Source organism: Phyllobates terribilis, unplaced genomic scaffold, assembly GCF_046119375.1.
Source record: "Phyllobates terribilis strain yellow unplaced genomic scaffold, ASM4611937v1 Scaffold_5__5_contigs__length_657084704, whole genome shotgun sequence".
In the NCBI taxonomy this organism is placed as follows: domain Eukaryota; kingdom Metazoa; phylum Chordata; class Amphibia; order Anura; family Dendrobatidae; genus Phyllobates; species Phyllobates terribilis.
This window is the reverse complement of record NW_027362765.1, coordinates 114,534,741-114,552,294: the sequence shown is the minus strand read 5'-3', so window position 1 is coordinate 114,552,294 and position 17,554 is coordinate 114,534,741. Positions and strand designations below refer to the sequence as shown.

At 39.5% G+C, this 17,554-nt stretch overlaps 1 protein-coding gene across 1 annotated transcript in view; it reads right to left on the bottom strand.

Annotated features, from left to right (window-relative positions):
* Window positions 1-17,333, bottom strand: part of CASS4 (Cas scaffold protein family member 4) — a 67,242-nt gene extending 49,909 nt beyond the window's left edge. The window contains exons 1-2 of the mRNA XM_073681011.1: window positions 17,100-17,333; window positions 16,822-17,003 (exon numbers count right to left, since the gene is read on the bottom strand). Of these exons, the coding sequence (XP_073537112.1) occupies window positions 16,822-16,854 (33 nt within the window). The 5' untranslated portion in view covers window positions 16,855-17,003; window positions 17,100-17,333. The remainder of the gene's footprint in view (window positions 1-16,821; window positions 17,004-17,099) is intronic.
* Window positions 17,334-17,554: the final 221 nt, after the last annotated feature.

Genomic DNA, 17,554 nt, shown 5'->3' with positions numbered 1-17,554 from the left:
ATCAGCATGGCCCCATACAGTGAGCTGTCGTCCGATGCCGCCGAATTTAAGGACCCCATACACACTAGACTAATTGTCAGCTGAACTCACCAATATCAACAGGTTGAGCTGATGTTCCGATTTGTATGGGGGCGCTGGTCGACTGATGGTCGTGAGAGATGTTGATCGGACATGTCTGATTTCAGACTGCCGATCCCATTGTTCCCCCCAAGACATCTCAGTTGGGTGGCCTTTTCATAGAAAACACAGGAGCACTCATTCAGCAGAGCATTACTGTGTATGGGAGAGTCGGCTGAGATGGCTATTGGCCAAAGCATTGTGTATCAGGAAGCCATCTAATTTGTATGGCCATCTTTAGGTCATCTGACTACATATAGGGTTTGTTTGTAGTCTGTAACCATGGAGACACATAAGTCTGCAGAGAAGTTGAAGGAGGAATGGCAGGAGATTTTCAATTTATTTTTTTCTTTTCGATGCACTAACTGGTTGCAGAAGTCTATGCACCCTTCATGATGTCAGTGTGTTATAATGGATGCACATTAGATCTCTGTAGCAATGTGGAACAGGTATGTGCGCTAAGAACGCTGTCAGGTGGCATAATGTAAATGATCATTGACCGGAGTCCTCAGGATCTAGGTGGGCCTGCTTCTTAAGCCTCCCTAGGTCAATGATCTTTTCCCATGCGGCTGTTTCCTAGGATTCCCATATTAATCATTTCCTAGTCCAGGGTCTTCTGTTTGCCATTAAATCTGTCACAATGAGCTGCCCTTCCTCCCCCCAAAAAATGTACAAATCTGCATGCACCCCTGACCTGTGTAAGCAGGATTTACTCCCTATCTCCCAAATCTAACTGCTTTTCCTGCACAATCCTGAGATCTGGAGGGTAGCGGGTTTGTGCATCGTCTCAGTGTCCAGACCTCCTTTTTCAGCCATTTACGACTAGTTCTTGGTAGTAGTTGTAATATTTTTTGGTTACAGAAGTTCAGTATTATCCTGGTACACCCATAAACTACCTCCACCTAGTGGCTAAATTATTGTGAAAAATCCAAATACGTCTGTATACGGCAATAATTTCATTATGGTGGAAACGTAGAACTGGAACATGACGAGTGTACAGTGAACTGAAGCAAAAGTTACCACTGACATATGCTGGTCTGTATCTAAGCCCATGAGATGGGATACTGTCTGCTGAGACACACTGTATCTGAACCTATTATTATACATTATCCAGAAGCACGGTATCTAAGTTTTGAGTAAGATTATTTCACAAAACGGAGTTTCTGAGTCATATTGTTTGCGGAGGTACTGCCACTGTATCTAAGTATACCATATGGCATACTGTCTGCTGATCCGCTGTATCTATGTGGGATAGTGTTTGGAGTATCTAAACTTATCATATGACATTGTTTGCTGAGCCTCTCTATCTAAACCTTTCATATGCGATACTTCTTTCCGTGTCATAGTATCACACAACTGGTGTAGATACACAGAACGGTTTCTGAAAAAAGTATCTAAGTCTTCCTGCCATTTTTGATACTATCTGCAGAATCATATTTCTAAGAGTATTATACTATGCATCTAATCCTATCAGGTGCGATATGGTCATGGGCCAGTGTATCTAATCCTATCATGTGTGATACAGCCTATACAGAAGCTGTATCTAAGTCAATCATCCATGAAATTGTCTGCCAAGCCAGTCTATTTAATCATTGTGTTAAACAGTCATGGACTGGCGTATCTAATCCACTCATATGTGATACTGTCATGTGCTGGTGTATCTAATCCACTCATATGTGATACTGTCATGTGCCAGTGTATCTAATCCACTCATATGTGATACTGTCATGTGCCGGTATATCTAATCCATTCATACGTGATACTGTCATATGCCTGTGTATCTAATCCATTCATATGTGATACTGTCATGTGCCGGTATATCTAATCCATTCATACGTGATACTGTCATATGCCTGTGTATCTAATCCATTCATATGTGATACGGTCATGTGCCTGTGTATCTAATCCATTCATACGTGATACTGTCATATGCCTGTGTATCTAATCCACTCATATGTGATACTGTCATGTGCCGGTATATCTAATCCATTCATACGTGATACTGTCATATGCCTGTGTATCTAATCCATTCATATGTGATACGGTCATGTGCCTGTGTATCTAATCCATTCATACGTGATACTGTCATGTGCCGGTGTATCTAACCCATTCATGTGATACAATCAGGGCTTGGTGTGACAAAGTAGGAAATCAGTATATCTAATCCAATCATGGGTGGTACAGTCATGGGTGGGTGTATCTCAGCTTGCCATGTATCCTTTATGTGTGAATTAATAAACCCTCCCCTAATATCCCCACACACGTGGTCTGGATGGCCATTTTCCTTCCACCATCAGCAGAAGTTGATGGATTGCGGGCGGCTGTCACATAACTATGTATCAGATTGGTTCGGTTGCACCCCACGCATTTCATTCCAGCAGACTGACTCCGGCCACCTTATCTGGGCAGATTGCTGCCTCTGAGCAGTAGCTTTCATGTAATGTATGATAGGGCTGCTGGAGATAAGGAGGCACTGCAATGCTTATGCTGGAGGATACAAGAATTCCTGGTATGGGGAGGAAAGAAATACTAAGTAAATAGACCAGGCCTCCAGAGGAGCCCTCCTCAGCCCTGGAGAGAATTGGGAGAGGGGCTTATCATAGGAAGTCTGCAATGCTCAGCTTTCATGTAGCACTGGTCAATGGGATAATGATCAACAGTAAAGGGATGGGCAGGGTCATCAATGAGAGCTGAAGGATTTATCAGTCCAGGGTCTGAACCATCCAGGTTGTGATGCCTGCTGATGCCCTTCTATGGCAGCCCTGATAAGCGCATGTTCAACCTCAAGAACACATTGGTCTATAGGAGTTTCTAATTGACCCCTTTAAAGATTAAGAATGGCATGAAATATAACATCCCTTATGGACTGTTCATCGCATTGCGCTCTGTGCTGGAGGACTGCTAGTGTACATGGAAATTATAAGGGTGGATTATAGAAAGGGACCACCAGGAGCCACCCATACTTTCTGACCAGACCTGTTGATCTCAACAGATCTCAGACCTGTTCATCTGAACCACAACTCTGGAGGACTGCTAATGTATATGGTAATTATACGGGTGAATTATAGAAAGGGACCACCTGGAGGACCTCCACCACCCATACTTTCTGACCAAATCTGTTGAGATAAACCATAGGTCTGGAGGACTGCTAATGGAAATTATAAGGATGGATTATAGAAAGGGACCACCTGGAGGACCTCCACCACCCATACTTTCTGACCAAATCTGTTGAGATAAACCATAGGTCTGGAGGACTGCTAATGGAAATTATAAGGATGGATTATAGAAAGGGACCACATGGAGGACCTCCACCACCCATACTTTCTGACCAAATCTGTTGAGATAAACCACAGCTCCTAAGGGCTGTTGGTGTCCATTAAAATGAATAGATTCTCATAGCAGAAAAAAATAATATGTTACTCGTGATTCCAGCCAGGGATCCCTTTAAGAAGACCCCTTAATAAATTTATCAGAGAACCTGAATTATGACCCTATGGTTTGTGTATGTTTTGCCTGAATCTTCCAACTTATAAAACAGTTTCTTGATGATATTCCCCAGTGCTCCTCTCCGCACCACACAGCAGCGTCTCACATCATGGCAATTTCTGAATTATTTAACCACAGACTGATATAAGTGAGGTCGGAGACCCCAAAATACTCGCTGCTGGTAATCAGGAAATCACATTACAGCTGAGGACATGTACACAGACAGCCAGGGTTGTGAGGACCTGAGGCAAGTCCGGGGTGTGATGCCACCGCCATGTGGACACTGGACCTATCTCCCAGGGGTCACACTCTAACGCCTCATGTGCCAATGTAGCCACCTCAGCACACGTCGCTTACTGGAGGCTCTGATCCCTGTATGCCACCCAGCCTTTTGTTGATGCCCAGTTTATTCTGCTTGATGGCTAAGTGGAGAACACTCATAGGTGATCTGAGGAAACATCTGACTAAATGATTGGCTCACCAGGTGAGGTGGAACCTCTAAGCCTCAGGTCCGGGTGGGCACACGGACCCTGGGCGTTGATGCAGCAAGCTGGAAGGCACAAGGGCAGTGAGGACTAGGCAGAAGGCACGCACAGGAATCTCAGGAGCAGCAGGATGGATGAAGTAGAACCCATTAGAGATGGAAGTAAAGCACCGTATGCACAGAGGGTGAAGCACACCAAACATACAGGTCTACAGTCTCAATCACAAGATACAGGGGTGTGTATCAATGGGCCTTAAATAGGTCTAGGGAGATGATGTCATTGATCCACGCCGGGCAACTTGCAAAATCTGAGGCGTAGCACAGCAGAGGGTAATCGACCTAGAGGAAGGAAGCAGAGCCCGGGATGCTCAGGACAGGTGTGTAACACTAAAGCGGAAAGGACGACCATCTAATATGTATGGGGGTAAAGAAGGTTTGGGTTGTTGGATTTCAACACGTCCGATAATTTTGTACTCCGGACAGAAAAGCCGCCAGACATGGCCTACTCTTCTCTCCCCATTCTAAACATATGCGCACACTCAGTCTTTTGCCCCACAGACTTTTTAAATAAGGAAAAGTAAGGAAGAAGAGTTTCACAAAAGCCCTCTAACTGGTCGCCTGGTCAATTGGTTGGCTCTGTGGCGCCCCCTCAGTCTCTTGTTGGCATTGTAGGAAGCAGTTTAGTTGATTTTGGCTGGCTCTAGGGCTTTAATCACTGCTGTACGGGATTTTACTGAAATGAAAGCTCAGGTCTGGACCTACTTTTTCAGTCTGACCGAACTTACACAAATGGAACCAATGGACTGGTATCTCTTATCCAGGATGCCACAATAATCGTTTTGTCCCTGGTACTAAAAATGTCTGATCCAGACCCATAAAGTTATGGCATATTGTATGAACCATTTTTTTATCCTGACTTGCATAAAATATTGCAATAATTGTCGGATCTGGGTATAATCTTTACATTTGGACTCGGCTGGTTCTGGGATAAAATGCGTAAGAAGCACCGACGACAAAATCAACCTGGTACATTGTGACATGGCAACCAAACCACAATGTATCATCTTAAAAGGACACTAATATAAAGGAGGTTTATCTTAGTGATGTCACTTGGGGGTTTCCTCCTTCAAAGGAAAACTGAAAAATAAATTCATTGGAAGTTCTGGTGAACGCAGATTCCCATTACACTCACTTATTATGAAGACTTTCTGCCACTCTTCCCTTTAGTTACTTCCTTAAGATCTTCGCTCTAGCTTGTGGGAGCCTCATTCTGCCATACAATTAAGAGGGATAGCTATTTTTCATCAATAAAAATCGCGACATCTGTCCACAGGTTGTGTGTGGTATTGCAGTTAAGCTTCACTCACTTCAAGAAGCCAAGCTGAGATACCAGACACAAACCAGACACAAATAGGTATATGTAGGCGCTATCAGGAAGGGAGAGATTTATGGCACTGTGCAGTTTGTAGGATCACCCAGACTGATATACTGCAACAACCACATCAGCTGTGTGAGCAGTGCCAGGATCAGAGACTGCAGGTCCAGTTTACAGACCTAACTAAAACTGCACTGGGACAGCACAGAAGCTATCAGGCTGGAGGAGCCAAATGTTAGTTTATGGTCCTAATGTATAGGAATGTACTGGCAGCACTACTGATCCACATCGAGGGCAGATAAAAACAGAGAAAGATAAAACCTGTGCGTGTGGTAGTTAGTAGTTATATTCTTGTACATAGGGGCAGTATTATAGTAGTTATATTCTTGTACATAGGGGGCAGTATTATAGTAGTTATATTCCTGTATATAGTGGGCAGTATTATAGTAGTTATATTCTTGTACATAGGGGGCAGTATTATATTAGCTATATTCTTGTACATAGGAGCAGTATTATAGTAGTTATATTCTTGTACATAGGGGACAGTATTATAGTAGTTATATTCTTGTACATAGGGGCAGTATTATAGTAGTTATATTCTTGTACATAGGGGCAGTATTATATTAGTTATATTCTTGTACATAGGGGCAGTATTATAGTAGTTATATTCTTGTACATAGGGGCAGCATTATAGTAGTTATATTCTTGTACATAGGGGACAGTATTGTAGTAGTTATATTCTTGTACATAGGGGCAGTATTATAGTAGTTATATTCTTGTACATAGGGGCAGTATTATATTAGTTATATTCTTGTACATAGGGGCAGTATTATAGTAGTTATATTCCTGTACATAGGGGCAGTATTATAGTAGTTATATTCTTGTACATAGGGGCAGTATTATAGTAGTTATATTCTTGTACATAGGGGCAGTATTATAGTAGTTATATTCTTGTACATAGGGGGCAGTATTATAGTAGTTATATTCTTGTACATAGGGGGCAGTATTATAGTAGTTATATTCTTGTACATAGGGGTCAGTATTATAGTAGTTATATTCCTGTATATAGTGGGCAGTATTATAGTAGTTATATTCTTGTATATAGGGGCAGTATTATAGTAGTTATATTCTTGTACATAGGGGGCAGTAGTATAGTAGTTATATTCTTGTACATAGGAACAGTACTATATTAGTTATATTCTTGTACATAGGAGCAGTATTATAGTAGTTATATTCTTGTACATAGGGGCAGTATTATAGTAGTTATATTCTTGTACATAGGGACAGTATTATAGTAGTTATATTCTTGTACATAGGGGCAGTATTATAGTAGTTATATTCTTGTACATAGGGGCAGTATTATAGTAGTTATATTCTTGTACATAGGGGTAGTATTATAGTAGTTATATTCTTGTACATAGAGGGCAGTATTTTAGTAGTTATATTCTTGTACATAGAGGGCAGTATTTTATTAGTTATATTCTTGTACATAGGAGGCAGTATTATAGTAGTTATATTCTTGTACATAGGGGGCAGTATTATAGTAGTTATATTCTTGTACATAGGGGGCAGTATTATAGTAGTTATATTCTTGTACATAGGGGTAGTATTATAGTAGTTATATTCTTCAGAAGGAAGATTAGAACCGAGTATAAGGTGGCTTTGTATATATATCATAAATATCTGAATAATCTCCATACTACAACCTACTCTTAGAACCGTACATCTCGGGCCATTCGTATAAAGAACATATATAACGAGGTGCCCAAGTAAGAAATACTACGAATGTATGGCCAATATATTGAAAAAATAGAAAATCACTTTATTAAGGAAAACTTTTTTTAAAAAGATCATTATAGTCATACAGGACTACGGTGGCACAACATATGTCAAAAGGAATTACACATAGATAATTAAAACATAATTAAGAACAAACACCAGGTGTCGCCACAGGGTGCAGATATCACATCCATTATATATCATTATATTCAATTACATTTGTGTCGCAGAAGGGGACCATGTGAGGATTGCATGTATATGCATATATATGGGGGCTGGAAGGAGGTATCATGACAAGGTAAACATGGCCACAAATTGAGCCTCACATATAAACCTAAACCTAAAATCCACCCGCCATAGATGTAAATAGCTCACAGAAGACATATCAAAAAAAGAGAGAAAACATGATTCACCTTGTTTAAACGTAGAGGCTGCACGCTGTGTGGCTCCCCGACGCGCGTTTCGGCGCTCCTTCCTTTGTCAAGGGGATGTACATAGGGGCAGTATTATAGTAATTATATTCTTGCACATGGGGGCAGTATTATAATAGTTATATTCTTGTACATAGGGTGCAGTATTATAGTAGTTATATTCCTGTACATAGGAGCAGTATTATAGTAATTATATTCTTGCACATGGGGGCAGTATCATAGTAGTTATATTCTTGTACATAGGAAGCAGTATTATAGTAGTTATATTCCTGTACATAGGAGCAGTATTATAGTAATTATATTCTTGCACATGGGGGCAGTATCATAGTAGTTATATTCTTGTACATAGGAAGCAGTATTATAGTAGTTATATTCTTGTACATAGGAGCAGTATTATAGTAGTTATATTCTTGTACATAGGGGGCAGTATTATAGTAGTTATATTCTTGTACATAGGGGGCAGTATTATAGTAGTTATATTCCTGTATATAGTGGGCAGTATTATAGTAGTTATATTCTTGTATATAGGGGCAGCATTATAGTAGTTATATTCTTGTACGTAGAGGCAGGATTTGCATTTCCCCAATATTAGTTGAGTCTCAGGTATAAGCAGTGATTCTACCTTGGCAACAACTTTTATTGTGGTTTTAAAGTAGGAGGTTTTGAAAGTAACAAAGTAGCGTAAAATGCAACAGGAGGAAATGTCTGTATATACCATAGCGTGTAAGGTACACCACAAACAGGGTGTGTATATATACACAAAAATCTTCAACTGAAGAGATGATATTTACAAAAAGGCAGAATTGTATTAATTATATTTCATGCAACATTGATTGTTTAACCTGAGCAAAGCATAGTACATTGCTCTGTGTCACCCCCTGCTGGGTATGGCACTTTGAATGAGCTGCCAAGAAGAATGGAGTAAGAAATTACTACTGAGCACATTCCTGTGTAGCAAGGTTGCCTGTGATGATTTATTGCTTTACACTATTAAGTTCTGATAAACGAAGTAGAATATCTGGGACTACAATAACTGCTGTAATACTGCCCCTATGTACAGGAATATAACTACTATAATACCGCCCCCTATGTACAAGAATATAACTACTATAATACTGCCCCCTATGTACAAGAATATAACTACTATAATGCTGCCGCCTATGTACAAGAATATAACTACTATAATACTGCCCCTATGTACAAAAATATAACTACTATAATACTGCCCCCTATGTACAAGAATATAACTACTATAATACTGCTCCTATGTACAGGAATATAACTACTATAATATTGCCCCTATGTACAGGAATATAACTACTATAATACCGCCCCCTATGTAAAAGAATATAACTACTATAATACTGCCCCTATGTACAAGAATATAACTACTATAATACTGCCCCTATGTACAAAAATAGGACTACTATAATACTGCCCTTATGGACAAAAATATAACCACTATAATACTGTCCCCTCTGTACAAGAATATAACTATTATTATACTGACGCTGTGTACAAGAATATAACTACTATAATACTGCCCCCTATGTACAAATGTAAAAGAATATAACTACTATAATACTGTTCCCCTATGTATAAACTACTACAATACTGCTCCTACGTACAAGAATATAACTACTATAATACTGCCCTTATGGCCAAAAATACAGGCACTATAATACTGTCCCCTCTGTGCAAGAATATAACCACTATTATACTGACACCTGTGTACAAGAATATTACTATAATACTGACCCCTACGTACAAGAATATAACTACTATAATACTGCTCCTATGTTCAAGAATATAGCTAGTATAATACTGTCCCCTCTGTACAAGGATATAGCTACAATTATACTGACCCCTATGTACAAGAATATCACTACTATACTACTGCCCCCTATGTACAAGAATATTACTACTATAATACAGCCCCTATGTACAAGAATATAACTACTATAATACTGCCCCCTATGTACAAGAATATAACTACTATAATACTGCCCCCTATGTACAAGAATATAACTACTATAATACTGCCCCCTATGTACAAGAATATAACTACTATAATACTGCCCCCTATGTACATGACTATAACTACTATAATACTGCCCCTATGTACAAGAATATAACTACTATAATACTGCCCCCTATGTACAGGACTATAACCACTATAATACTGCTCCCCTATGTATAAGAATACAACTACTATAATACTGCTCCTACGTACAAGAATATAACTACTATAATACTGCCCCTTATGGACAAAAATATAACCACTATAATACGGTCCCCTCTGTGCAAAAATATAACTACTATTATATTGACACTTGTGTACAAGAATATTACTATAATACTGACCCCTACGTACAAGAATATAACTACTATAATACTGCTCCTATGTTCAAGAATATAGCTAGTATAATACTGCCTCCTATGTACAAGAATATAACTACTATAATACTGCCCCCTATGTACAAGAATATAACTACTATAATACTGCCCCCTATGTACATGACTATAACTACTATAATACTGCCCCTATGTACAAGAATATAACTACTATAATACTGCCCCCTATGTACAGGACTATAACCACTATAATACTGCTCCCCTATGTATAAGAATACAACTACTATAATACTGCTCCTACGTACAAGAATATAACTACTATAATACTGCCCCTTATGGACAAAAATATAACCACTATAATACGGTCCCCTCTGTGCAAAAATATAACTACTATTATATTGACACTTGTGTACAAGAATATTACTATAATACTGACCCCTACGTACAAGAATATAACTACTATAATACTGCTCCTATGTTCAAGAATATAGCTAGTATAATACTGACCCCTATGTACAAGAATATAACTACTATACTACTGCCCCCTATGTACAAAAATATAACTATTATAATACTGCCCCTATGTACAGTGAAGGAAATAATTATTTGATCCCTTGCTGTTTTTGTAAGTTTGCCCACTGACAAAGACATGAACAGTCTATAATTTTAAGGATAGGTTAATTTTAACATTGAGAGATAGAAAATCACATTGTATAAATTAGATAAATTTATTTGCATTTTGCAGTGAGAAATAAGTATTTGATCCCCTAGAAACCATTATGAGTTCTGGCTCCTACAGACCAGTTAGACGCTCCTAATCAACTCGTTACCTGCATTAAAGACAGCTGTCTTACATAGTCACCTGTATAAAAGACTCCTGTCCACAGACTCAATTAATCAGTCAGACTCTAACCTCTACAACATGGGCAAGACCAAAAAGCTTTCTAAGAATGTCAGGGACAAGATCATAGACCTGCACAAAGCTGGAATGCGCTACAAAACCGTAAGTAAAACGATGGGTGAGAAGGAGACAACTGTTGGTGCAATAGTAAGAAAATGGAAGAAATACAAAATGTCGGCAATCGACATTGATCTGGGGCACCATGCAAAATCTCACCTTGTGGGGTATCCTTGATCATGAGGAAGGTGAGAGATCAGCCGAAAACTACACTAACTTGTTAATGATCTCAAGGCGGCTGGGACCGCAGTCACCAAGAAAACCATTGGTAAGACATTATGCTTTAAAGGTTTAAAGTCCTGCAGTGCCCACAAGGTCCCCCTGCTCAAGAAGGCACATGTGCAGATCCATCTGAAGTTTGCCAATGAACATCTGGATGATTCTGTGAGTTATTTGGAGAAGGTGCTGTGGTCACATGAGACAAAAATTGAGCTCTTTGCATTAACTCAACTCGCCATGTTTGGAGGAAGAGAAATGCTGCCTATGACCCAAAGAACACCATCCCCACTGTCAAGCATGGAGGTGGAAACATTATGTTTTGGGGGTGTTTCTCTGCTAAGGGCACAGGACTACTTCACCGCATCAATGGGAGAATGGATGGAGTCATGTACCGTAAAATCCTGAGTGACAACCTCCTTCCCTCAGTAAGAGCATTGAAGATGGGTCGTGGCTGGGTCTTCTAGCAAGACAATGACCCAAAACATACAGCCAAGGCAACAAAGGAGTGGCTCAAAAAGAAGCACATTAAGGTCATGGAGTGGCCTAGCCGGTCTCCAGATCTTAATCCCATAGAAAACTTATGGAGGGAGTTGAAGCTCCGAGTTGCCAAGCGACTGCCTCAAAATCTGAATGATTTAGAGATGATCTGCAAAGAGGAGTGGACCAAAATTCAGCATGCGACTTAAATATGAGTGTCTGAGTAAAGGGTCTGAATACTTATGACCATGTGATATTTCAGTTTTTCTTTTTTAATAAATTTGCAAAAATTTCTACATTTCTGTTTTTTTCAGTCAAGATGGGGTGCAGAGTGTACTTTAATGAGAAAAAAATGAACTTTTTAGAATTTACCAAATGGCTGCAATGAAACAAAGAGTGAAAAAATTGAAGGGGTCTGAATACTTTCCGTACCCACTGTATACGAATTTCACTTTTTGTATTGAAGAACTGAAATAAATTAACTTTTTGATGATATTCTAATTTAGTGAGATGCATCTGTAATACTGTCTCCTACGTACAAAAATATTACTATAATACTGTCTCTACATAAATATAACTACTACAATACTGCCCCTATGTACAAGAATATAACTACTATAATACTTCCCCCTATGTACAAGAATATAACTACTATAATACTGGCCCCTATGTACAAGAATATAATTACTATAATACTGTCCCCTATGTACAAGAATATAACTACTATAATACTGCTCCTATGTACAAAGATATAACTACTATAATACTGTCTCCTACATAAATATAACTACTAAAATACTTCCCCCTATGTACAAGAATATAACTACTATAATACTAGCCTCTATGTAGAAGAATATAACTACTATAATACTGGCCTCTATGTACAATAATATAACTACTATAATACTGCCCCCTATGTACAAGAATATAACTACTATAATACTGCTCCTATGTACAAGAATATAACTACTATAATACTGACCTCTATGTACAAGAATATAACTACTATAATACTGACCCCTATGTACAAGAATATAACTACTATAATACTGCCCCCTATGTACAAGAATATAACTACTATAATACTGCCCCCTATGTACAAGAATATAACTACTATAATACTGGCCTCTATGTACAAGAACATAACTACTATAATACTGCCTCTATATACAAGAATATAACTACTATAATACTGCCCCCTATGTACAAGAATATAACTACTATAATACTGGCCTCTATGTACAAGAACATAACTACTATAATACTGCCTCTATATACAAGAATATAACTACTATAATACTGCTCCTATGTACAAGAATATAACTACTATAATACTGCCCCCTATGTACAAGAATACTATAATGTTGCTCTATAGATTGGAACTGGTAGTTGAAATTCCTGGTGTAGCTCTTAAAATGTATGAGGCCATTAGGTGCATCCAGCCTAAGGGTATGTGCCCATGTAGCGTTTTTCAAGCGTATATGCTACGGAATTTCCGCAGCGTAAATGCTTGTGAAACGCTAGGTAATCCGCCCCCCATGTTCCCCAAGGGGATTCCGCAAGTTCTATGCACATGCTGCGGATTTTTCCGCAGCGTTTATGATGCGGGGAAAAATCCGCAGCATGTCAATTAATTTTGCGTTTCCGCAAGCGGAATTGCCTTTGCAATGCAAGAAAAAACACAAGGCAATTCCGCATGTGGAAATCGCGCGATAAACGCACTATAAACGCGTGCGGAATTCCGCATGTATTTATCCGGGAGAGGACATGCAGAAATGAAGCAGAAATTTTCTGCTTCATTTCAGCAGCGTGGGCACATAGCCTAAAGATATTGTCTCGATTAAAGCGCACCTGTCAGCAGGATTGTACTCAGCAAACTATATACACTGTCAGGTGGGTGACATTACACTGAATAAAATTATACCTTGGCTGATGAAATCAGTCCTGTGGTTGTTGTGTAATCTTTACTTTCAGTTTGGAGATAATGATATACTTGTGCTTTGGGGCGGCCTGTCATAAGAGCATACAGATGAATATGTAAGCAGAGCACCAGATAGAGCCCACCCCACGGGCCGCCCCGAAGCACGAGCATATCATTATCTCCAAACTGAAAGTAAAGATTACTTAAGAACCAAAGGAAGGATTTCATCAACCAAGGCATCATTTTAATCAGTGTAACATTGCCAAACTGACAGTGTATGTAGTTTACTGCTGACAGGTGCGCTTTAAACAAATTTTCATGACCCTTTTAGGGAATTCTATGTTGATAGAAGGGGGTCTTCTGATCAGGATCCCCTCTTGTGCTGCTGTGGGGAAATTAATCACAGCAAGAATTACAGATGGGGGACAATGTATTTCAGGTTTAGACCACTCTAGGGATTGTGATGATCCCTTTAATAGACACAGTTTTGTATTTTCCTGGATGATGAATGGCCGCCTCTGCTACTGTCTGTTCCCTAGTGGAGGCACTGGACCTCCCGATGCTCCTGCTGGAGATATTCTTCGGACGTGTTCCCAGATTTTCCGCACCGATTTCTGCATTTGGATATTTTCGCTTGTCGGCCTCACACTTGTGTTAAATGAAAGCTCCGTCCAAGAAGTAATAGGATTTTGTTGGATGTGGCGTTGGCACTGTGGGGAATATTACTGCTGCTTTCTATCACCACCACATGGAGTGAAGTCTGCGAGTAATAAACCACAGACGGCCAGTTCTCTCCTAGCTCAGGAGATCAGCCAGAAGTGTCCAGATGAGGTATGTGGCCCATCATGGCAAGAAAGAGAAGAGGTGACAACAAGCCGAAAAATAGTTACCCTGCAGAATGTATTCTCTCCATTTCCAGCGTAAGTGAACACAATCTATTACTTTCTGTTATCAGCCTTTTCAGCCCGGTGAGATGATGTCTGCAGGACGGGTGAATACAGTCCATTGCTCCCTGATATTAGCTATTTTAGGCTTGGAATAGGACGATACAATCTGTTGTATCTGCAGCCAGTCTGTGCTTTGGGGTCCGTGCTCGTACCATGCTTCACAGACGTCTGGATGAGCCCTAAGTGATACCTACTGGCACCCATCGGGATCCAGGCAATAGCGAACATCAGCAATCACCAGCAGAAAAATCGCTGCAGCTGGGTAACTGGCTGCAACACGACATCAGAAAAACAATAATGCGCTACTCAAGTCACCTGACCACTGCAGCCAATCACACGCAGCAGCGGTCCTACTGTTGAAACGCTGACGTTTCTCTCCTCTTCCTGTCGAATTGCCACCGAGCAGTTTGTGCTGGATCAAGGTGGGTGACAGTAGGTGATTATTACTTGGTTTATTATTTTTATAGCTGCAAGCCCCTGGGGAACTTTTCCTTTTTTAACCAGAAAACCCCTTTAAGAGATTAAACAGCTCTTGTAAAATGAAAGCGGCAGTCTGATTGAAATTGAGAGTGTTAGATAGATGTGTGACTGATATCAGTCTCTATCAGCAGCGGACAGAAGGTTTCGGCGCAGTATAGACTATAGACAGAGGTGATCAGGTTTCGATAGGTCGTACTTTTCCGCAGTTACCACAAATCTCCTCTCGGCCTTCACTAGGTTTAGAGGGAAAATGACATCTGCTGCTCCAAGTCACAAGTAACATTGTATAATGTGTATAACAGAACATACCCTATGTGACATACATAGTAATAACCAACCACGTACAACCGCGCCACCAGCATCAGTAAGGTGTCACTATATACACTTTATCCTATAGTCACTCTTTCTAAAGTTGTAGCTGCTCCAAGATAGATAGATCCATACATAGATAGATAAATAGATACATAAATAGATAGATCCATAGATAGATAATAGATACATAGATAGATCCATAGATAGATAAATAGATAGATACATAAATAGATAGATACATAGATAGATAATAGATCCATAGATAGATCCATAGATAGATAGATAGATAGATAATAGATACATAGATAGATCCATAGATAGATCCATAGATAGATCCATAGATAGATCCATAGATAGATAGATAGATAGATAAATAGATAGATCCATAGATAGATAATAGATACATAAATAGATACATAGATACATAAATAGATAGATAATAGATACATAGATAGATCCATAGATAGATAAATAGATAGATCCATAGATAGATCCATAGATAGATAATAGATACATAAATAGATACATAGATAGATAAATAGATAGATCCAGTAGATAGATCCATACAGTAGACACAGATACATAAAGTAGATAGAGAGCTATGAGATAGATAATAGATAGATACAATAGATAGATAAATACAGTAAATAGATACAGGAGATAGATATAGAGATAAATACATAGATACAGTAGATACAGTAGATAAATAGATCCATAGATAGATACAGTAGATATAGTAGACACAGATACATAAAGTAGATAGAGAGCTATGAGAGAGATATGATAGATAAATACAGTAAATAGATAAATACAGTAGATAGATATAGAGATAGATAAATACATAGATACAGTAGATAGATACAGTAGACACAGATACATAAAGTAGATAGAGAGCTATGAGATAGATATAGATACTGTAGATACATAGATACGATAGATAAATAACCAATGGAAAAGCACCAGAAAATGAAACTTTGGGTGTATGGCCTGAAATAGAATCCAACTGTGGCAATAATATAAAGATGAAATAAGGGGATATCACTCCAATAAATTAGGAGAATAACCCTTTCTGGGAAGGTTCTGGGATACTGAAAGGTCACCAGATGGGCTGATAAACCTCCACGTTTCTTCCCATCATTTTTGGAGCTCTCGCCCTTTTTTTACGGATACATAGATTCACTGCCTCATTTAGCTTTGTGGCTCTATGTGATCGGGCCGGTTACCTTTAGATGATTTGCCCCGTACATTGCAGTATTGCTGTTTTGTTTTCTTCTAGGGGGTGAATCTTACGCCAGGGAGCCCATATGAAACATTATATATTATAATGCAGAAATTGTTTTATTAAATATAACTAATGAAAATTCTACCAATGACTGATGAGAACACGGCGCGCTGACTGTGCGGATAATCCGTATCCCTCTCCACCTTCTGTCCAGCAGCCACCACAGAGCTGTCCCACGTCTCCGGTTGTGTGACTTACCTTTTTTGAGAGGCCCTGGACGGTCACCTCCATGCCTGGGCAGCGGTGCCAGCGTCCCCTCTCACCGCTGCTGACTGCTCTCCAGCTCCGCGAGCTCTGCACAGTCACCACACGCTCAGCTGCAGCACATCTGGCTCACAGTCCAGGAAGTTCTTGGCAAGGTGGACTGGTCTGTGCAAGCGCTGATAAGACAAGAAAAAAAAAAAAAAAAAAGCTTAAAATACCAACCAGAATATTACAAAAATATTCATATACAAAAAAAAAGTAAAACTTCTCACTCAGGAAGGTAGGGCTGCGGCGCCTCCTGAGACATCTAAGGTTTTCCAAGAAAGCCGTCTTGCTGATCTGCTGTTAGGACGTTCAGGTTCTCGCTCACACCCAGGAATATTTCTTCACCTTTTTAGCTTCAGTTTTAGAGAAGACGAGCTTCTGTTTTCCTGTTATTCAGAAGTCGCTCTTGATTTTTAATGTCACTGCAGTCTACGATGAAGACGAGAAAACCAACTGTGATCCATAGAGGTGTGAACATAAAAGGTCCACAGGATTCATCTAGGGGTGAGGAGCCTTGTAAACCAAACTGTGGTCAAAGGTGGCATTGTAATTTGGGCTGTAACTGCGCCTCTACACCTCAGGCCCACAATGTGGAGGGAGGCTCTTCAATAAAAGGTCCATAACATTTATCCTCTACTGGTGACGGACGCTGCAAACTCAAGTGTGGTCCTAAAAGTAGGAG